This window comes from Trachemys scripta, chromosome 7 (genome assembly GCF_013100865.1).
Source record: "Trachemys scripta elegans isolate TJP31775 chromosome 7, CAS_Tse_1.0, whole genome shotgun sequence".
NCBI classification, from domain to species: Eukaryota; Metazoa; Chordata; order Testudines; family Emydidae; genus Trachemys; species Trachemys scripta.
Window position 1 is genome coordinate 52,513,838 of NC_048304.1, and position 23,095 is coordinate 52,536,932.

A 23,095-nucleotide genomic window follows, 5' to 3' on the forward strand; every position below is an offset into this window, starting at 1 on the left:
TATTTATGATAGGACTAGATTGTTACTGCTTGTCAATAAGCTTCTTGTTTTAGCTGTCATTACTGAAAGATGCATGTCTTCGAAAAAGATAAATAAAAACCTCTCCTAGTAATTGGAAACCTATAGTGATCCCCTTTGGATCAAATATACCTTGAAGACGGATGGGAACAATAACTCTTCTGAGTCTCACATTAGTGGAAGTTAGATAACTGCAATTCTGAACATGGTCTCTTTTATTCTGAGCATCAAAAAGTACAGTGTATTTTAGTAAGTAACTTTTTTTTTTTTTTATAAATGCCTTTTGCATGAAAATGCAAAACATATGTTCAAATTCAGCTCTGCTTTCAGAAGATAGACGTCTGTAACTCTTCCTTAAACATGCCTTCAAAGTGTAGATCTTTTGCCATGAGCTCTTCTTCCACATCCTCTAATGCCCACTGATGATCAGTCAATTCCAAAGCTTCCCATTCCGTCTACAAGGAGAGTAAATAGAAGGGGGGGGGGGGGAGAAAGAGGCCTGAGTATTAGAACAGTTTTCTTGTCACTTCCTGTGCATATTCTCTTCAAGGATGGTGCAATGTCCTGTTCAAATAAACAGGACTATGCCCAATTTCACACTCCAACCTCAAAACAAATACTTTCTGCATGAAATTACTCACAAGTAGTCTACTCTTATAGAAGAACATATCTGAAAAGTTGGTTAATTAAAGCATTTCAGCGATGTAAGGCCTTTCATGCTTACAAAGAATTTGAAAAACTTTTTTCCTTCTTCTTCTTCTTTCTGAAAAGGCCTCCAACTTTTTGGAGTGCTGTTCTCCCTCTAAAACACCTGAGACTACAAATGCCACATTGGCTGGATTTGTTTGTCTCCAGGAGGAGTAGTGCCTCTTGGCAATTGGGTAATTCACTTGGGAGACATTGCTAAGTTTAGCTGTATCTCTCAGAATTTTGCAGGCCTCATGTCAGAATTGATGACATCCACAGGGATTGGGGCTATCCCCTCTGAAGGTCCCAGGAGGCTGTTCCACACTGTAAGACTGGAGTAGGCTGCGAAGGCTGAGTCTCCTGAAGACCCGCTAAAGTGAGCAGTACTAGGGATGCAGGTGGAGCATCAGTCTAGCACAATTTCTGCCCAACTTCCACACAGGTCCCATTTTCACCTCACTGACATTGGGGCAGAAGTCCCTGTTACTTCCTGAGTCATTAGCAGTGTAATCAGTTACAGTGTAACCATACTAAGCAAACACATGAGAATTCTATTTTTAAAGACCTACTAATGCAGTTGTTTTATTGTGGCTGAGCTTATACACAAGTCTGTATGGTCTCTATTCTCAGAAAAATAAACTTAGGATGACTTAAAATATCACAGGGAAGAAACAAACATGCCAGAAGTCTTACCTGCCTTTTATAAAAACAGGCACTTTCTAGATTCTAAAAAGTAATTTAGGGAGGGATAGCTCAATGGTTTGAGCATTGGCCTGCTAAACCCAGGGTTGTGAGTTAAATCCTTGAGGGGGCCATTTGGGGATCTGGCACAAAAATCTGTCTGGGGATCAGTCCTGCTTTGAGCAGGGGGTTGGACTAGATGATCTCCTGAGGTCCCTTCCAACCCTGATATTCTATGATAGGTCCATCAATGGCTGTTACGCAGGGATGGTGTCCCTAGCCTCTGTTTGCTAGAAGCTGGGAAAGGGCGACAGGAGATGGATCACTTGAAGATTACCTGTTCTGTTCATTCCCTCTGGGGCACCTGGTATTGGCCACTGTTGGAAGACAGGATACTGGGCTAGATGGACCTTTGGTCTGACCCAGTATGGCTGCTCTTATGTTCTTATTGATGTAGGTAAGCTGCCCAGCACTCTTGTTAAGAAGTGGCTGGAGTACAGCATACTTCATGGACATAGTAGTTTGTCTTCTCTGAAGAAGACATTGATGGTCGCTGAGCAGTGCTCCCAAGAGTGCTCTCGCTTTCACCAATCTTAAGAGGAAAGTGTCTCTCTTGTATGAGAATGTACTGATGAATGGTCAAAATTCTGATCAGGAGGACGGCATCACCGCTTCATTCTGCATCTTCGGAATCAATGAAGCCACTGAGTTTCCCTGCTGAATTAAGGTGAGAGCTCTTAGCAGCAAGAGGCACCTGGGTATGAGGTTGGGCAAAGACAGTCTGGGATGAGAGAGCCAGGCAGGATTTGGTGACTGCTATCAAAGCTGAGAAGGATCTCTTGATTTCCTGCCTGCCTGTGGCATACAATCTCGAGGACTGTGACAGAGGATGCTCACCTCAGTAAGCAAGGGATTAAACTGACTTCCCCTCTTCCCTTGAACAGGTGTGGAAAGGAGGAGCTCCAGGTTCAGGGGAATAGGTGAACCCTAGGCTGGGGAAGCTTATGTTTGTTTTTGCTAATGCTAACATGCCTTGATTTAAACAGGAAAGGATTCTTCCAGCTGAGAAAAATCCTTGCGGATGATTACTGTCCTCTTTCTGCTGAGTCACCCCACCAGTTACAAACTCCTTACATTGTCACACCCCAATGGCCCCCTCCCTCAAGGGGTTCCCCTGGGGAAGGCAGATCAGCACTTTATATTGCTAATGCTGTTGCAAGCATCGCAGGGCATTTTGGGGAGGGTCAAAGGTGAGTGTGTGGAATGGAAGATTCCTTTGCAGAGTACAAGAGGGGGAAGGAGGAAGACAGCAGAGAATGGGTTAACTCAACACTGTAGCTAGCTAGCGCAGTCCGACAATAAGACGTAGCTATGCTGGCCCCAGTCCAAGGTCACGGTGCTAGACAAGAAATCTGCAGCTGCGTTTATCTCCCACTCAGCCACAAACAGCCATAGAAAAAGTACACTAAACCAGGGCTGTAAAAATAAACACAGGCAAGACAATGAGGGGGGGGAAGCAGAGCTGCGCGTCCCTAGAGCTGGTGTGTTTTGGGAAAGTTGAGGAGACCACAGAAAGCTGGTCTGGACTGGTACAAAAAGCACCAGAATCAGGTTGCGGAATGAAATACCCCCAAAGGAACCCTGGACTTAAAAACCCTTCCGAGAGCTGGAGCAATTCGGAGATCACAGCAGACCCCGGACAACTTGGGCCCAGGACAAGAACTCCTGTCCACCCCTCCCCCTCTTCTTCTTACACCCAGGCTTGGCCAGCCTTGGGTCATGCGTGTGTAAGTATGAAAGTGGGTTAAGGCTTGGGGCACTAATGCTTTCTTCCCTCCTTTGAGTGACATGGGGAACACCCCAGCACTCTCCGCTGTTTTATTATTTTATTAATAAAGCTTTAAAACTTAAACACTTGGTGTATTTCGTTATCTCCTCCCCAAACAATCCTGTGGCCTCAGGCTAATCAGCTGATGCCTCAGGCAGATTGGTAACAAAAATCTGTCAGTTTTGTTGAAGAATTGCGGGGGGGAGGGAGGCCTGCGGAGCGCAGCAACTGTTCTGCCCTTGGTATTTCATGTTTGCTATGCCTGGCATTGTTGGTATTTTCATGTTGAGGATTTGATGATTACAGGTGTGCCCCACCCTCAGTTGTAGCATGGCTGAGAACCGGAGAGGGGTTTAGCATTGTTCTCTCCACCCTGGTCAGTGGGGGAATGGTGCAAGTGGGTCTACCCCGGGTCGTAAGAGTGACGGGTAATGGGAGGAGGTCTTAGAGATCCTTGCTCCAAGTGAAAATCCTTGGTTCATACACTCTCAGCCGTTGTATGCTTGAGTATAAGAGGAGAATTTAGGGTTTCTTGTTCAGCCCAGGGGGGGCATTTGGTGTATGGGCATATTGGTGTCACTAGGCATCACTCTAGGTAACTCAGGGTGTGTGTGTGTGTGTGTGTAAACCACGAGAGTCGATGAAGCCCCCCCGCACTAGGCCAAAGTGAACCAAAGCCCCTGCAGGTTAAACTTTACTAACCTCACAGGCCAGCAGCTGGGAAACCTACATGATTCTAGCTGAAGGACAAGATTACTTGCAGAAGGGAACATAGCGAACAAGCTACGCAGCCAAAGTCGTTTAATGTAACTACTGCAGGGGGAGGAAGGGGGGAGGTAGGGAAGGCAAAAAAAAAAAAAAGAATAAAAAGGGAAAACTGCTTTTCTCAGTGCACTTGATTTGAGACATGCTGGTCTCCTAGTGCCTATTCAGAGCTCTTGAATAAACTTTGTCTGCTTCTCCACCCTGGTGTGTTCATTGGCACGAAGCACACCGGGCAACGAACCCTGCTATTGCCCCCCTTGGGCCCTCTGTGCCAGCAACAGTTTTGGCGTCCCTGGGTAGGCTCGAGGCTGAAATTTAGCCTTGCCTGGATCCCTCCTGGCGGCCGACGGATTGCGACGACCGACGCCCAGCATACACCAGTGACTTCATCGGGGGCCTCGGCGGAGACGCGGTTTGATCGACTCCAGAGGGCACAACGGTGCAACGTGCTCGGATAGTGGAGAAGCGGTTGAGGGTGATGGTGAGGAACCGGTCCCTTGGATAAGGTAGGAACAGTCCAGGGGTGTGGACTTTCCCCTGTTAGGACCTGGGGATGCCCAGTGTCGCTCTAGGCCATGGGGCAGGGACAGAGTACGACAGGCAGGGCATGGTGTATGGCCTTAGAATGCATTCTAGCAAATTGGAAAGTGTTTGTTTGACGCAAATCCAATAACTAAAAGTAGATTAAAAAAGTTCTGTACAGTAGACTGGCCTCAATATCAGCTAGAGGACCAGGAAAGGTTGCCACCGGAAGGATCACTTAATTATAATGCGATCCTTCAATTACTCCTGTTTTGTCAGCAAACGGGTAAATGGAACGAACATATGCATGCGCAATTGTTTATGGCTTTACAAAATAGAACAGATATCTTGCAAAAGTGTAATTTGACTCCGAGAGGTTCGGTAGTAGCTACTGTTAATCCCCAGAACCCCCCCACAGCTGTAATGGCAGGTCCGGTGTCCCCTTTGGCTATCACACCCCCACCATATAAAGAAAGGGTGTCTTGGGTTCCAGAAATCTCGGTGGGATTTTATCTGTTGATCACCGAGACCGTGGTGTCCAGACATGGCTCGGATAGGAATCAGGCCACTACTATGTAGGTTTACACCCATGTGCCTTTTAACCCAGTCGACCTAGCAGCCTTTAAGGCACAGGCAGGGGAATTCTCCACGAACCCAAGCAAGTTTATCTGTTTTTGAAGGGTGTCTGGCCAGCCACAAGCCTGACTGGGATGACTGTAATATCCTCATGAGGACTCTGTTGTCTGAAGTGGAGCAGAATCAGGTTATGTCCAAAGCAATGGAGGAGGCACAGCGGAGACATGACCTGGATCCAAATCACGTCCCGGTGCCCGCAGACATGGTCCCCTAGCAGATCCCAGGTGGAACCCTAATGACCCTGTGGGCCAAACTGGTCTACCTCCCCGATTGTCCAACGCCTCTACTGGGACGGGACCTGCTTTGTCGCTTAGGCGCCACTCTGCATTTCACCCAAGATGAAGTAACCCTTACCTTACCCCCCGAGAATGCAAGGGTCATTATCCAGGCAATTGAGCCCTCAGCCATGCAAGCCCCAGAGTGGAGCCAGTGGAAGGACAAAAGGAAGGTTAAAAAGCAGCTTTGCTGGACAGTGTTGGCCCAGGGATTTAAAAATTCCCCCCCCTTTTTGGCCAGGCCCTGGGCCAGAGATTTGGAGGAGTGGAACAATGAGGACAAGGTCCTCCTCCTGCAATATGTAGATGACTTGTTAACTGCCACTGTGGGTCCAACCCCTTGGCTTAAAGCCACTGTGAGCCTCCTGAACTTTGTTGGACTCCGAGGATATCTAGTAGCACGGAGTAAGGCTCAAATTGCCCTCCCAGAAGTACAATACTTAAGGTTTCACATAAAGCAGGGGGAGCGTCAGCTTTCAAACGAAAGGAAGGAAGCTATCTGCTAGGTTCCTATCCCAAGCAATCGTAAACAGCTTACAGCATTTCTGGGTATGGCAGGCTTCTGCAGAATATGGACCCCAGAGTTTGGACTGTGGGCTAAACCCTTGAACGAATGCGTTAAGGGAGCGGATCACGACCCCTTTCACTGGTCCTCAGAAGCCGACAAAGCATTTAAGGTTTTAAAAAGGAAAGCTATTGGACACCAGAGCTTGTACCGAGTGGATTCCTCAAAAGTGGAATTATCAGTATCCCTGATAATGTCACAGCTAACCTGGTGGCTGAACTTTGTGATTTTTGTCCTCACCCACAACTATTTCACATTTGGGGACAATATATACCTTCAAGTCAGCGGCACTGCTATGGGTACCCGCATGGCCCCACAATATGCCAACATTTTTATGGCGGACTTAAAACAACGCTTCCTTAGCTCTCGTCTCCTAACGCCCCTACTCTACTTGCGCTACATTGATGACATCTTCATCATCTGGACCCATGGAAAAGAAGCCCTTGAGGAATTTCACCCTGATTTCAATAATTTCCATCCCACCATCAACCTCAGCCTAGATCAATCCACACAAGCGGTCCATTTCCTGGACACTACTGTGCTAATAAGCGATGGTCACATAAATACCACCCTATACCGGAAACCTACTGACCGCTACACTTACCTACATGCCTCCAGCTTCCATCCAGGACACACCACACGATCCATTGTCTACAGCCAAGCTCTAAGATATAACTGCATTTGCTCCAATCCCTCGGATAGAGACAAGCACCTACAAGATCTCTATCAAGCATTCTTAAAACTACAATACCCACCTGCTGAAGTGAAAAAACAGATTGACAGAGCCAGACGAGTACCCAGAAGTCACCTCCTACAATACAGGCCCAACAAAGAAAATAACAGAACACCACTAGCTGTCACCTTCAGCCCCCAACTAAAACCTCTCCAGCACATCATCAGAGATCTACAACCTATCCTGAAAGATGATCCTTTACTCTCACAGATCTTGGGAGACAGACCTGTCCTCGCTTACAGACAACCCCCCAACCTAAAGCAAATACTCACCAGCAACCACACATCACTGAACAAAACCACTAACCCAGGAACCTATCCTTGTAACAAACCCCGATGCCAACTCTGTCCACATATCTATTCAAGTAACATCATCATAGGACCTAATCACATCAGCCATACCATCAGGGGCTCATTCACCTGCACATCTACCAATGTGATATATGCCATCATGTGCCAGCAATGCCCCTCTGCCATGTACATTGGCCAAACCGGACAGTCTCTACGCAAAAGAATTAATGGACACAAATCTGACATCAGGAATCAAAATACTCAAAAACCAGTGGGAGAACACTTTAACCTGTCCGGTCATTCAGTGACAGACCTGCGGGTGGCTATATTACAACAGAAAAACTTCAAAGACAGACTCCAACGAGAGACTGCTGAGCTAGAATTGATATGCAAACTAAACACAATCAATTCCGGTTTGAATAAGGACTGGGAATGGCTGAGCCATTAGAATCAATGTTTGTATCTCCCCTTGTAAGTATGCTCACACTTCTTATCAAACTGTCTGTACTGGGCTATCTTGATTATCACTTCAAAAGTTTTTTTTTCTCTTAATTAATTGGCCTCTCAGAGTTGGTAAGACAACTCCCACCTGTTTATGCTCTGTGTGTGTGTGTATGTATGTATATATGTATGTGTGTGTGTGTGTGTGTGTGTGTGTGTATATATATATATATATATATATATACATACATACATACATATCTCCTCAATATATGTTCCATTCTATATGCATCCGAAGAAGTGGGCTGTAGTCCACGAAAGCTTATGCTCTAATAAATTTGTTAGTCTCTAAGGTGCCACAAGTACTCCTGTTCTTCTTTTTGTGAATACAGACTAACACGGCTGCTACTCTGAAACCTCAAAAGTGGGTGTGCTTATCCTGGTTTGTTGCTCCAAAGCTCTGTATAGAAGTTATTTTACTGGAAGGGTGTATAATAGCAATGTGTACGTGTTCATTGTTGGGAAAAGGTGTATGAGTGAAGAGTGGAAGTTTCCTTTGTAGGTTAAAAGAAGCCAAGAAGGGGAGAAGGAAAAAGAACAGAACGAGTTAACTGAGGAAAAAATAATATAGCTAGCAAGCTCAGTCCAAAGATAAGATGCTGGCCCCATCCAAGGACATTGTTCACAGCTAAGACTTGGCTGACAACCAAGAGAAAGGGGGCCTGAATGTGCTCAAGCAACCATGAGATCTGCAAAACACTGCCAGGCATTAATGAAATGTGTTAGGCTTCTTTTCTCATAGATTAAAAGAAGTGCTAACCAAAGACCCTAGCAGCCCTGCCATTCATTGAAACAAGGAGACTGAGTCTACGTAAAGTCCATCAACGAAAGACTGCTTTGGCTCCACACTGGAAAGGCCCTTTCCAAGTCCTGTTAACCACCACCACCACTGTGAAGTGCCAAGGACTGCCTACTTGGACCCATGCTTCTCCCTGTAAAAAGACCCCTCCACCTCAGGAGGATTCTCCGACTGATGATAAGCCTATTTCTCCTTCTAGCTCTACTGTACCTTCTGGACAGCAGGAAAAAGAAGGGGGGGGGGAAGACAAGGTGAAGTGCTAGTAATCTCTCCCTTGTCTACTGACAGACCTACTGTGCCTTTGGATTTTTCTAGAAAAAGCAAAACCATTATAGGGTGATGTGCTAGTAACCTCTCCCCCGTATGATGCTGAACCATGACTGTCTCAGGAAAAGAGAAAAAGGAACACTTGCTTCATTGAAACCACAAAGTCCAAGGATTCCTGACTACAAAAGACATTAAGAACTGACCCTGGTGAAGAAACAAAGAATTATAGGCTGGCAGGGAGGCTCTTACCCAGCTTATGAGTAAATATTTTCTAACCTCTGGACTTAGACTCATAGCATCCCAGGTACAGGCTAAATGTCTGCTCTGCCAAAAGAATAACCCTCGACCGGGAATGTCAGTGCCACCAGCCACTCTGGAACCTACCCCAGGCCCGGGATTGGTTTGGCAAATAGATTTTACTGAGTTCCCCCAGACCCAAGGGTTCAGATACCTCCTCGTCTTGGTGGATCGATTCAGCGGATGGCCCGAAGCCTTCCCATGCCATAACAACACTGCCAAAAGGTGGTCCTCAAATTTGTCAAGGAGCTCATTCCCCGCTTCAGGCTCCCACAGTGGATGGAATCTGACAACGGAACACACTTCACGTCACAAGTCGTTCAAAAGATATCAGATGCCCTACAGATCCCTTGGAAGCTCCACACACCATGGCAACTGCAGGCCAGTGGGGTAGTGAGCATACAAATCAGACTCTTAAGCGACACCTCTCAAAGGTCTGTCAGGAGGCTTCTCTTCGATGGCCTGATGCTTTGCCCCTTGTTTTGCTCCGCATCCGCACTCTCCCTAAGGGCAGATTAGGGCTCAGTCCCTTTGAGATTATGTTTGGAAGGGTATAGCCTCTGAACGGTACACCGGTTCTGGCAGGGGAGTGGGAAATGGGGTACAGTTTCTTATCTCAGTACATGTGCTCTCTATCTGCTGTTCTTTCTTCTCTCCACAGGTACACCAAAGATTCACAGCCTCTTCCGCTGGATGCCCTGATCCACTCCTTGCAGCCAGGCGATTCCGTACTTGTTCGGACGTGGAAGGACGAGCCTCTCCAAGAGCGGTGGAAGGGACCCCACGCCATCCTGTTGGTTTCCCATACAGCAGCAAAGGTCGAAGGACACAAGAACTGGATTCAGCACTCTCGTCTGAAGGCAGTACCTGCTCCTGAACAGTGGACCATCCAGCCTGCTGGAAAAAAAACTTCCAGCAACAATCTGGGACTTAAACTGTTATTTAAACGACAATAAGGTTTGCTGGGACTGCCTTGTGCTCCCTTTGGACAGTCGCAGCACACTCTCCGCGAGAACTCTGAGCATTGGTTGTATTTGTTTTCAGGTGGCCAGCCTAACCTATTGGCCTGGTCCCTTTTGTTTCTAATCTGTCTGCTGTTGGTAATTTATTCTTTTGTGGGCATTTGGGGAATTGTAATTACAGCATGGGTTCAGGTCCAACGTCTGCCACCATGCTGCTTTGTGCCATGGGAGCATTCCTCTCGTTAACTCCCATTTTCCCCCAAGCACATGCAGGAGGGGGAGGAAGCCCAACAACTTGGAAACAAACACGTAGGAGGCCCTGAAGGTTGCCTTTGCCCAGGAATTCAATCTCTCCAATTGTTGGATATGTTCCCAAATCCCTCACCATTCGGCAGGGAGAGAGACCCATTCCCCAAAATTGGTCCGACACCTGTCAGCTCTGGCTGGCGTGGAACTCTTCTAAGCTTGGGGATGAAGTGGTAAAACAAAATTGCACCCTAGAAACCCCCTTTAGCCTGCTAGGAAATGACAGCTGGAGGCCATTTAGCAATGCTATCACCATTCCACAAGCCATTAAATTAGCCTCATCCCCTGTAGGCCTGTTATGTTACCAAAAATTTAAGCACAACAGCGGCACCCTTCCCTGATGGTTTGCTGGCAACAGTACCTGCCAATACTACCTATCCCCTGATGTTAACACCAGTATGTCCCTGTATAACGCTACAGGTCACGAGGTAGGCGACGTGCCCCGAACCTTTTCACGATACACGGCAAGCTTAAGTAAAAGTGGCAACAATTCCATATTAGGGAATGGCCAAATGTATTATATATGTGGCCACAGCACCTATAAGACACTGCCCAACCGCCGGTATGGTAGCTGTTACATAGGGTTTCTGGCCCCTCCTCTGCGAGTTCTCCCCCAGGCCCCAAGTGGCCGTCCCCGACAGCACCAGTCCCTATATGCCACCCCTGAACCTATTAGCAAAGGAGATAGACTTGGTATGATTCTCCTCCCGTCCTATGGCATGGGACGACTGGCCCAGCTATATAAAAGGCTCTCTGTATTCCTTACCCAGTTTGCCAATGACACCCTGGCCATAGAAAAAGGCATAAGCTCCAAGCTGTACCAGCTTTGATTACTGGCTCTGCAAAATTGCCAGGCCCTGGATTATGTCCTGGCCTCCCAGGGCGGAGCATGTGACCTTATCGGTAATGAATGCTGCACATACGTCCCAAATAACGCAGAGGACATTAACAAGCACATCCTGTCCTCTGAACAGGCCTTCAATCAGTGGAATTTGAGAAATTATGAGAAAACTCAAGCCGGTGCCTTTTGAGTGTTCTCAAAGGAGAGAGTTGTTGGTGTCACTAGGCATCACCCTAGGTAACTCAGGGGGGTGGGAGACCACGAGAGTCGATGAAAACCCATCACACTAGTCCAAAGTGAATCAAAGCCCCTGCATGTTAAACTTTACTAACCTCACAGGCCAGCAGCTGGGAAGCGGTAGTTATAATGGAATGCTACATGCTTCTAGCTAAAGGACAAGATTACGTGCAGAAGGGAACATAGCGAACAAGCTATGCAGCCAAGTCGTTTAATGTAACTACTGCAGGGGGAGGAGGGGGGGAGGTAGGGAAGGAAAAAAAAGAATAAAAAGGGAAAACTGGTTGTCTCCGTGCACTTGATTTGAGACATGCTGGTCTCCTAGTACCTATTCAGAGCTCTTGAATAAACTTTGTCTGCTTCTCCACCCTGGTGTGTTCATTGGCGCAAAACACACCAGGCAACAAACCCCGCTGTTGCCCCCTCAGGCCCTCTGTGCCGGCAACAGGCCCTTGGTGATATTGGACCGAGGAATACGGAGGGAGGCTTAGCGTCTCTCCCTCCAGCCAGGGAGATGAACATAGTAAGCCCCGGTGCCGGCGTGGGCAATTTAAAATCTCAAGTAATTAAAAAATCTTAAGAAGTGTACTAACGGATTGTAACAACATATTTAGAAAACAGAAGGGTACAACTGCAGACTCGGGAGTCCTGCAGTCATGGGCGAAGGTATCAATAAGGGGTTCAGGGCTGGACGTACGGGCATTCGGGAGCGCGGACACGATAGTCCGGCTGCCCGGTCAGCTGGCATCACGGGAGGCTGGTGGACCTGATGCCTGAGCCTCAGGAGAGGCAGCAAAGAGGGATGGGAACCTGCTGTCTCTTTCCAAGGGGGGTGAGGACCTCTCCCGGTTGGAGAGGGCTCTCATCAAGGTAGGATATAATCCCTGGGGTTTCGTAGCGGAGCTTCCGAAAAGAGTGCAGACTTGTTAGACCTGTATGCCAAGTATAAAAAGCAGAAGGGTAAAAACCTAGGGGCAGCTGTAGGATTAATCTGGACTGCAGCAGCCATGTGGTATCAAATGTTGTTGGGACAGAAAGAGGAGTTGGGGAGAAGGAAAAAGGTGTGTACTCAACAGCTGGTGGAAATTGAGCAACTGAAAGCGCAAATCACTAACCAGGCAGCAACCCAGGACAAGTTGCAAGCCTTGAGACAGGACTTCCAGGCAGAAAAGGTGGAACACACCCACCTGGAAGCACTGGCTAAGCAAGTACCGGTCCTTCAGGGACTCGCTAAAGATTTGACCATTCGTGCCCAGCATACACCACCACAACGGCAGTGTGCTCACCATGAAAAGGAAATTGAGCAGTTAAAATGTCAGTTGACCGTGGGTTCGGTCCAGGTGGCCAGTCTCACAGGGGATGAATCGGGTGACCCTTGTGAGGGCTGGCTTTGATCTCTCACTTTGTGAGGATCCTCAATTTTGGGCGGAACCTTGAAATTGGAAAACGGGTTAAAAGCCCTAAGGGCATAGTGGTTGGAGTTTAAAAAAAAAAAAAAATAAGCGCAAACATGGGAAATTTAAATCCCTAAAACAGTACTTATAGTAAAATCTAAGTTAATTAAGATGTCATTTTTAAAAATAAGCAAGTAATTAAAAGTAAAAAATTAACTCTGCAAAAGCTAAAAAAAATTAATCAAACATAAAAACAATTTCTTTGCAGCTATTCTACAAAAAAAAGGGGGGGGGGCTTTTTTTTTAAAAAAAGGCTGTAAACAATCTAGGCAAAAAAATTCTGTCCAATTAAAATCATTTGACTATGGACAATTTAGTCAAATTTATTTTAAAAACCTAAGGGGGTTCTATTGGAACTTAACTGCTCCAAATGTATAAAAAAAAAAATCTATATACAGCTATGTAAGAACAAAGCCGTATATAAAAAAAGGGCATTTTCCCCAGGACATATATGGTATAAATTATAAAAAAAAATTAAAAAATGCAAACCTACCATGCTACTGAATTAAAATCCTATAAGGGCTCCAAAGGGATCCACAATAGGTTGTGTTTTCCTTTTCAAATCACTGTGTTTTAAAAGCAAAAAAGTTAAAAATTAAAAGTAATCAAAACTCTGGTAAAAGTTAATTATGTCCCTTTTAAAACACAGTCTCTTGCTTAAATCCAAAAGCAAGCCAAAAAGCATCTGTGTCAATGCAAATTACCTACCTAATAAAGGCAAAAGCCATTAAAACCTGGCCTGCCTACAAAACAAACATAGAAAAATATGGGGGTAATTTCTCTGTTTTGCTGGCAATCAGCAAGGGTATTTATATATATAAAAAATATTTTAAGCAATAATCTGCCACCCCCATAGGGGTAGACACATGTTCTTTTTGTCTTTCAAAAAATCAGAAAAAGCTAATACCAGCTAAAAAGCAACCCAAAATACCATAAATCTACTGTCACAATAGAAATTTTGTTTTGTGTTCTATGTTTTGTCTTGTGTTGTTTGTTGTGTTGTTAACACTGGTGTGTACTAAATGCTGCAAAAAACATCCTCTGGCAGCAAACAACATATTAAAAAAAAATTTTTAAAGCAAAAATTATACATACTATAAACCTAAAGGTAATTAAAAATAAATTAAGCTCTCTATCCCAGCTACAATACAAAAACAAATTGGAAAAGGGGGGCCACTCCCTGGAATCAAAATGAATAGAACCCTATGCCATAATGGACCGCCTCAGCCCACTGGTATACCATAGGAAAAACAATAAAAAATTAAAATCGGTACATGTTTCACAGATTAAATCTTTTGCATAATTCATAATGTCTTGAATTTTTTACAAAAAAGAACTCCTCAACCGCTACTACCTCCAAACCCATAAAATCTCAGTATAAGGATATTTTGGGGAAGATATTTTGGGGAAGCCCACTGCCATCTCTCCCCTGGCCAAAAATAATTCCTCTACCACATCCTTTTAGTCATCCAATGACGTGGGGTAATCTTTGGAAATGATTAACTCTGGATGTCCAGTGGGTCGGTCTGTACTCCATTGTGAATTGCATCCCCTCCGATAGTGTATCAGCTTCAGCTACCAGGCAAACTAAAATGGGTGCATGCTAATCAGCTCAAAATATATGTTTCTCCCTAGATTTCTGGTCATGGCGTGGTGGGCCTTGGTTGTGGACCAACCACCTGCCTGGACCATCCAGTTTCCAGCTATCCATGGAATTATCTAAATAATTACAATTATTAAAAAAAAAAAAAAAAGTACCTCCAAAGGTTCTCCATGGTTCAAGCCACCGATGGGGTTCGAGCCACAGTGTGGCGCAAGGCTGGAGGGGAGGTGCCTGGAGGCAGTGCATAGTTCGAATAGACACAAAAGGGCCACAGCAAAATACCTGGTGGGTGGCTCCGGACCTCCCTGGTTCCTCATGTGGTGGCCTGGAGCGGAATGGGAGGCCCTTTGGCAAGCAATAACAGCCCCTGATCCCTGGATGCAATATTGTTGTTGCGACCTCTTATACCAGGCAAACAACATCCATAACAAAAGCCAGGAAGGGCGGGAGCAAAACTAATAATGTACAAAATTAATCCTCCATGCCTCAGTTTCCCCAATAGAAACATTTACAATATTCTTTTTCTTCTTTTGCTTTGTAAACAGGACCAGGCAGTAATAGCGAGAGCCCAGGGACACATCTCTATGGAAATCCTCGGGTATCCGATGCTTTTGTCCTCCTTTGTTAATTTGACCACTGTTCAGAATTGGCCATGGTAAAAAAAAAGGTCAATTATCCATTGGCGGTGGGGAAATTGTGACTTAGCATCCTGGGAATGTGGCATCACGTATTATCTGGGATTGGGTGGTCCATCACGATGTGTGGGAGGTGGCTTCCCCCTCCCCAAGGACACGGATAAGTGGTATGTGCTGACTACATCTTCGGACTATCAGCACATATGGATTGCAGAGGGCAATATAAAGCACCCTCAAATAATGTATAAAAAAAAGGCAATGCCAGGCCGCTTTTATAAGGTGGGTCAACACACCTGCTGGGAAGGGGAGGCATTGGGATACGCCCCCACTAAAGCTCATATGTTTACCAATATCTCTGCATGTGTTTAAAGGACCACCTACCCCAGGGTGCCCTTTAATTTGCTGTTATGCTCTCAGGCATAAAATTGTTCGGTGTATTGGCCCACAGTTATGCAAAATAGTATTAATGTTTCTAATTATATTGTGTTTAATTTTTTATGGATCATGCCCAATGTTCTCCTTCCATTAATGCACACCCGGGAACAACCGTGATCCAGACAGATGCCTCCTCCTTCACGGTGTTACAATACACATTTAACCTGGAGAAAGCTGCCTTTGCCACTGCCATTCGAGTGGGGCATCTATGCCAACAGGAGAATGTGTTATGCTACGTTACTAATGAAGCCAAAAGTCATTATTGGCTGGTGTATGCAATTGTTGCTCTCCTAACAATTTTGTGCATGTTGTATTGCTGTTTATGTAGGAGACCAACAGTAACCCTTGCCACCGTATCAGAGAGAGGATGGAAACCTAAGTGGTGACCCCTCCCAACAAAATGTTGATTCGGGGCCAAGGGGAGGACTGTCACACCCCAATGGCCCCCTCCCTCAAAGGGTCTCCATGGGAAAGGCAAATCAGCATTGTATATTGCTAACACTGTTGCAAGCAACGCAGGGCATTTTGGGGAGGGTCAAAGGTGTAAGTGTGCAATAAAAAATTCCTTTGCAGGGTACAAGAGGGGAAAAAAAAAAAGAGAGCAAAGAACGGGTTAACTCAACACTCTAGCTAGCTAGCTCAGTCCAACAATAAGACGCTACGCTGGCCCCAGTCCAAGGCCACGGCGCTAGACAAGAAATCTGCAGCTGCGTTTATCTCCCACAGTCACAAAAAGCCATAAAAAAAAAAAAAGTACACTAAACCAGGGCTGCAAAATAAAAAACACAGGCAAAACAACAAGGGGGGGGGGGGGAAGCAGAGCTGCTCATCCCTGAAGCTGGTATGTTTTGGAAAAATGAAGGAGACCACAGAAAGCCGATTTAGATGGGTATAAAAAGCACCAAAAACAGAACAAAACACCCCCAAAAAACCCCTGGAATTAAAAACCCTCCTGAAAGCTGGAGCAATTCGGAGATCACAGTGGACCCCAGACAACCTGGGCCCAGAACAAGAACTCCCATCCACCCCTGCCCCTCTTCTTACGTTACACCCAGGCTTGGCCAGCCTCAGTTCATGCGTGTGTAAGTATGAAAGTGGGTTAGGGCTTGGGGCACTAACGCTTTCTTCCCTCCTCTAAGTGATGTGGGGAACACTCCAGCACTCTCCACTGTTATTTTATTATTTTATTAATAAAGCTTTAAAACTTAAGACACTTGGTGTGTTTCGTCATCTCCTCCCCAAACAATCCTGCGGCCTCAGCCTAATCACCTGCCTCAGGCAGATTGGTAACAAAAATCTGTCACAATATCACCCATAGCTGGTCTGGGAATAAGCCTTGAGTTCCTTTTTCTGACTCCTAGATTAAGCTCAATTTGAGACAGGTTGTCTATGAAGTATGAGATTACCAGGCAGTGTGGAGCAGGGGTATTTTGGGGATCGCTCATCAATAAGCAGTTGCTAGACATTGGTTGTGGTTTGGCTGGTCCCACCACAGGTTGGGTCTGTGGCTGAATGGTGTCTTTCACCAAGGAGCTCAGGAAACTCACTAAATTAAAGCATTTTCAGGGACAGACCATCAGCCCGACTCCCTTCACACGCAGCAGCGTGGTAATGCTCTGGCCATGGTTTGTGGGACGTGGTGGGACCAGGCTAGTGGTGGTGGGGGGAGGAGGCGGCAGCTACTACACCCATTACATTTCCATTAACCAGAAAGGGAAGTCATAGGAGTGTCCCGGTGTGTGAGTGGGTACAGAGATTGCTTGGGAGAATCCTGGCAGTCATAGTGCTGTCAGGTGCAGGCAGACAAGACAGTTCTTGACATTGCAGGCCATTGCCCCAAATACCAGTAATTGTGTCATCAAGCAGGCAGAGGTTGAGTAGCTTTTCCAGGGACCTCTCTGATTCCCTGGGTTCAGGCTTCTAGTATTTATGCTTTCCTTCTCTGCCTCGGTCTTTCACAAGGCAAGATGAAGCACGTATGACACATAATACCTCACTAATGATCTGGAGGATGGTGTGGACTGCACCCTCACCAAGTTTGTAGATGACACTAAACTGAGAGGCGTGGTAGATACGCTGGAGGGTAGCGATAGGATACAGAGGGACCTAGACAAATTAGAGGATTGGGCCAAAAGAAATCTGATGAGGTTCAACAAAAAGTCCTGCACTTAGGATGGAAGAATCCTATTCACTGCTACAGCTTAGGGACTGAGTGGCTAGGCAGCAGTTCTGCAGAAAAGGATCTAGGGGTTACAGTGGACGAGAAGTTGGATATGAGTTAACAGTGTGCCCTTGTTGCCAGGAAGGCTAATGGCATTTTGGGCTGTATGAGTAGGGGCATTGCCAGTAGAGCGAGGGATGTGATCATTCCCCTCTATTCGGCATTGGTGAGGCCTCATCTGGAGTACTGTGTCCAGTTTTGGGCCCCACACTACAAGAAGGATGTGGAAAAATTGGAAAGACTCCAGCGGAGGGCAACAAAAATGATTAGGGGCCTGGAGCACATGACTTATGAGGGGAGGCTGAGGGAACCGGGATTGTTTAGTCTGCAGAAGAGAAGAATGAGGGGGGGATTTGATAGCTGCTTTCAACTACCTGAAAGGGGGTTCCAAAGAGAATGGATCTAGACTGTTCTCAGTGGTACCAGAACAGAACAAGGAGTAATAGTCTCAAGTTGCAGGTTTAGGTTGGATATTAGGAAAAACTTTTTCACTAGGAGGGTGGTGAAGCACTGGAATGGGTTACCTAGGGAAGTGGTGTAATCTCCTTCCTTAGAGGTTTTTAAGGTCAGACTTGATGAAGCCCTGGCTGGGATGATTTAGTTGGGGATTGGTCCTGCTTTGAGCAGGGGGTTGGGACTAGATGACCTCCTGAGGTCCCTTCCAACCCTGATATTCTATGATTCTGTGATTCTCTTAGGCTCAAGTTCTATTAATCTAATGCTCAGGCTTGAGAATTTTCTGTTCCTGTCAGTCATGCCCAATCTTTTCTTCTTGAGTGACGGATAAGCCTCACACATGGACACAGCTTCCCTACCTTTAACAGTCGGCATCACAGGACAGCTCTCTGGGTTTCCAGATGATGCTGTCAGGTGCTGATGAGGGATAGCTCAGTGGTTTGAGCACTGGCCTGCTAAACCCAGGGTTGTGAGGGGGCCACTTGGGGATCTGGGGCAAAATCAGTACTTGGTCTTGCTAGTGAAGGCAGAGGGCTGGACTCGATGACCTTTCAAGGTCCCTTCCAGTTCTAGGAGATGGGATATCTCCATTTATTTTCAAATTTTACAAGACTTTTACAGAGAGAGCTTAGAATGATTCATCTAGGAGTCCAGCTAACCTTGATCTTCCCTGAAAGTTCACCTGGCTGTTATCTTTGCTCATCAGCAAGTAAGTTTTTCAATTCAGGAAGAGTCTCGGGCACTTTAACTCTCCAGTGCTGGCTTCACTAGCTTTGTTGGATTTAAATTTGAGCGTCACTAAACTCAGAACTTCTGAGTGCTCTTTCTGCTTTCTGTCCTTGAGCTACCTTCCTGATTGTGCTCTCCTCTGCCAGGCAGGTAAGGATACTCCAACCTTTGATAACTCATTCCCCTGACCACTTTGGTGGCTTTTCATAAAGATGAGGTTGTGCTTTCGCCTCACCCAAAATTTTTGCCAAAAGGGGAGCAGATTTTCATCTGAGCTAGACCCCTCTGCTGATTTTTTTCTCCAAGCTCCATCACAGACCTGCTCCTTGAGTTGGGCTTGTGTTCAGCTTCACAATGACCCAACCACCTCTTTTGAGAAGTTATCCAGGTTATTTGCTGCACTTGGAGGAAGGTCCAAAGAGGAAAATAAATGAAGAGCCTATCCAAATGGATCCTCTCTTGTATTCAGACAGGCCTGTAAATATCTAGGTTTACTTCAGCTGACCAGAAAGCCCATTCCACTAACACTATGGAAGCTTCTACTTTCTATGTTAGTCATATGCCAGCTCAGATTTGTGGAAGAAGTGTTTGGGTATCATTATGCAGAACTACTCTCTCAATGCCAAGGCACAATGGGCCACTTTGAAAGTGCTGTTCTGTAGCTTGGAGTGCTAATGAAGAGGAGCATTTCCTCCTGAGGTGGATTCTTCTGCTCTGTTAATCTCCAAGAACAGGGAAAATGTGGAGGCTATTTCATGAGATAGCTAGGCTACTTATCTATAACAGGAGTTAGCAGAAAACACCTCTACCCCAATATAATGTGACCCGATACAACACGAATTCGGATATAACATGGTAAAGCAGTGCTCCGGGGGGACGGGGCTGCGCACTCTGGCGGATCAAAGCAAGTTTGATATAACGCGGTTTCACCTATAATGTGGTAAGATTTTTTGGCTCCTGAGGACAGTGTTATATCAAGGTAGAGGTGTATTACCTTCATAGATCTCCATTCATCCTCTTTCCTCACTCCTTCAGAGGACCTGTGTTTTCCAGGCAGTGAGTAAGGGAAGAGGGGCTACATGCAGTACACAGGTTTGTAAGAGTACAGCACACAAAAGTGAAGTTGGAAATTTAAACAATACTGTACCTTAAAGGCTTTGTTAGTATCTGCGGGCATAGCCATTGCTGCTCCTGTCATCTGTTCCTGCATCACCCTAGATTGGTCTGCAGCTGCAACAGAGAGAAACAAGAGTGGATATTTACTTACTCCACGTGGACAGAGAGCTCTTGAAAGCACTGTACCACCAGAGAAGTAGTTCTGGATCCGAACTGTAGGCTAGAGAGTTGCAGGCACCTACCCACCATGATCATGCTATGCTGACTCTGCAGGATAAAAGTAATGTATGCTCATGAGGCAGAGTGGAAAGGAACATTTTTCATCTGCTAATTCCTTCCTGAGTCATGCTGAGCACCAGTGCAGGTGAGTGGGTAACTTTCCTTCATGTGCAAGTTTACATTTTGTCCTCTTGCTGACAGACCCTACCTTCTCCAACTTAATGGCTTCCACAGATACAAACACCCAACCTCAGACTCTCCACCAGTGCAGGATCTTTTTAGCATTCCCACTGACTATTTGACTAGGCAAAAGGTAAAGTGGCACAGCTACACAGATCTCCAAACTGAAAACATTCCATGGAAACGTATGCTAAAATGGCTAATGGTCAGAAACCATGAAGGAAAAACAAAACTCAGCTTGAACAGGTGAACTGCCCATAGTGAAAGGTTTCAGTAACCTTCTGCCCAGAGGATGCTCCTACTGAGCCTGCAACGTCCAGAGAAGCTGTGGGGAGAATGCTATTACCCCCTTTGGTGGTGGGTTCTGCCCAGTTTTCTCACTAAAGCATCACTTTTCTTGGTGTAAAAACCTGCAGTGACTTAAGTGGAGTGAACCTTGATAAATGCAAGGTAGGGAATCTCTGCTAGCCTGCACTTGTAGAAGTTTATAAACCAGATCCAGCTGCATGGCCCTGTTTGTGTCACTCAAATAATAAAAAGCCGGTTGTGGTTGGCCCAGTGGAATAGTAGTAGTTTCATTTTTGGGAAGAACTCTGCTCTTACTACCTCCTTGGTAAGTGATGTGGGTTACCAGCTGTGGTTTGGTTTTTTTGGGTGACCATTGACCAGCAGCTTGAAGGCCATTTGTACTTCTCTTAATTCCAGGAGACTGTAATCAAACTTCCTTTAGAAGCTCAATTACATGAATGGAAACATTTTCTAGGCTACATGATACCAATCTGATGGACTGGAGAGCCTGGCATTTTATGACTACTTGGAGCATCATTCCTTTGAGCATTGTGCCCAAGATGCCAACTGTGCAGTTTGCACTAGTAGTGGAGGAAACAGCATGTCCAGCTCAGATAAATTTCTGACTTCTGGGCAAATAGCTAATGGATTCAGCGTGCAGTTGCAAATATGGCACCAGAACTGGCAGACTTAGAAGATCCTTGGCTGAAAACTCCTGGTCTTATACTAGAAGAACCCAGTGATCTCATTTTAGAATTCTGTCCATGGAGAGTTAAGCAAGAGCTCTCCTTTGTGCTGAAGGACTACCAGGTGAGAGTCTGCTGTTGAGTTGGGCTGGAACAGCTCGTCTCATCTATTATCAGACTCAGGTTCTGGAAAAAAGATTTGCATATGTTGATTAAAGTAGGGTCTACTGTACAGGCTGAGGAAGGCCAGCTCCACTCACCCAGATATGGCAGAACCCCACTAGCTTTTCTCCCTTAGAGCTGCAGCATCCACCATCTTCTTTGTGAAGGGTTTGGGGGCAGTTACCAGCCAGAATGGCAGAGGTCTGTACTGGAAGAACAGTCCTCTGGTGACTCTTGGGACCTGCTGATGACAGAGCTCTGGGGATCTCAAGGGTTGATCTCTTTTGTGAAAGGGATGACTGGAAAGGCAGTTTAATTCTGTTTATTTTAACAGGGAATCTTCAGAGAAGAAAAACTGAGTTTTGTGGGGGTCTCTCTCTAGCTATCTAATCCCTCCTAGGGATGTAACTTCTAATGCAATGGAGGAAAACTGAACACAGCAACAAATGATCCATCCTGTGGCCACTAAGCCATGCTGCCTGAGTCAGCTTGTAATGCTCATTCATAGTCCCTTGGTGGGGACTTCACATCAGGGTTTCTCAACACGAGTCAATGATTTTTAAATAGGGAATGGGGAAGAGTCTTTTCTCAGAGCCATCCTAAAGATGGACATGACAATCCCTAAAAGGGCAGAGCCATGGAGTCTCAGACTGATGACTACAGACGGCCAGGCTGAGCCAATTTACCCCCCCTCTCCTTTGTCCCAGACTGAGGCCTGAAACAATGAACTCTTAGGACCTTGGCTGCATATTCTTCTGTAGTAGCACCCACCATCCTGACATTTGCAGCCACTATTGCAGTTAGTACTGCAGCCCCTGATGCTTTGATGTAAACTTCAGTTTATTTTCTGCTGTTCCTACCCTTCCAGTGGATCAGAGATTTTGACTTGGAGACACAAGAGTGAACTGTAAACGTTGTTGGGGAAAGCTCCAGGAGTTTTGGGGTTATTGCGTGGTGTTTTGGCATGAGTCTCAAACCCAATAGCTGCTTCCAGTTCTTTCTCTGAGGTGGCTGAGGCTTACTGAAGTGGGCAGGGGCTGCAACTCCTGTGTTTCTCTCCTCTGTGAGCAGGGGCAGAGAGAACTTTTATATATGAGGAGCAAGATGTGAACTCCTAGTTTCCCAGCCAAGAAACTTTTGACAGCAACCAGTTGTCCCTCTGCCCCGCATCTAGCAGCGAAGACTAGTTAAGTCTTTGCACTTTTCTTTAAAGCCAAAAATCCAAGCAGATTTAGAGCGATTTCTCCCCACCTGTTTGAGGCTAATGAAGGAAAAAGGAATGGACTACATCCACCCTAATTGAATTGGCCTCGTTAGCACTGACCCCCCACTTGGTAAGGCAACTTCCATCTTTTCACGTGCTGTATATTTATACCTGCTTACTGTATTTTCCATTCCATGCATCTGATGTAGTGGGTTATATCCCAAGAAAGCTTATGCCCAAATAAATTTTTTAGTCTATAAGGTGCCACAAGGACTCCTCGTTGTTTTTACTGATACAGACTAACACAGATACTCCTCTGAAACCTGGAACTATGGAAGGTTATTAATGGTCAGTGAATGGGCAAAGGAATAGACCTCCAAGGCTAGCCATAGTGTCATCCATGCAGCAAGGACAGTGGTAGGACTGAGTAACACAAGGGTCTAACAGGATAACTCATGACTTTCCTGGTCCTGCTGGGAGACTAGTATTCACTTAGA

At 45.9% G+C, this 23,095-nt stretch overlaps 1 protein-coding gene across 5 annotated transcripts in view; it reads right to left on the reverse strand.

The window, feature by feature from the left end:
• Nucleotides 1-201: 201 nt before the first annotated feature.
• EMC3 (ER membrane protein complex subunit 3) overlaps nt 202-23,095 on the reverse strand; it is a 39,285-nt gene continuing 16,391 nt past the window's right edge. For 3 of the 5 annotated variants that reach the window (XM_034775012.1, XM_034775013.1, XM_034775014.1), the window contains exons 8-11: nt 19,891-19,973; nt 9,488-9,761; nt 9,019-9,150; nt 337-473 (exon numbers count right to left, since the gene is read on the reverse strand). In XM_034775012.1, the coding sequence (XP_034630903.1) occupies nt 9,041-9,150; nt 9,488-9,761; nt 19,891-19,973 (467 nt within the window). In that variant the 3' untranslated portion in view covers nt 337-473; nt 9,019-9,040. Of the gene's footprint in view, nt 474-9,018; nt 9,151-9,487; nt 9,762-19,890; nt 19,974-23,095 lie in introns of all 5 variants that reach the window. The other 2 variants (XM_034775015.1, XM_034775016.1) reach the window with 2 other exon arrangements.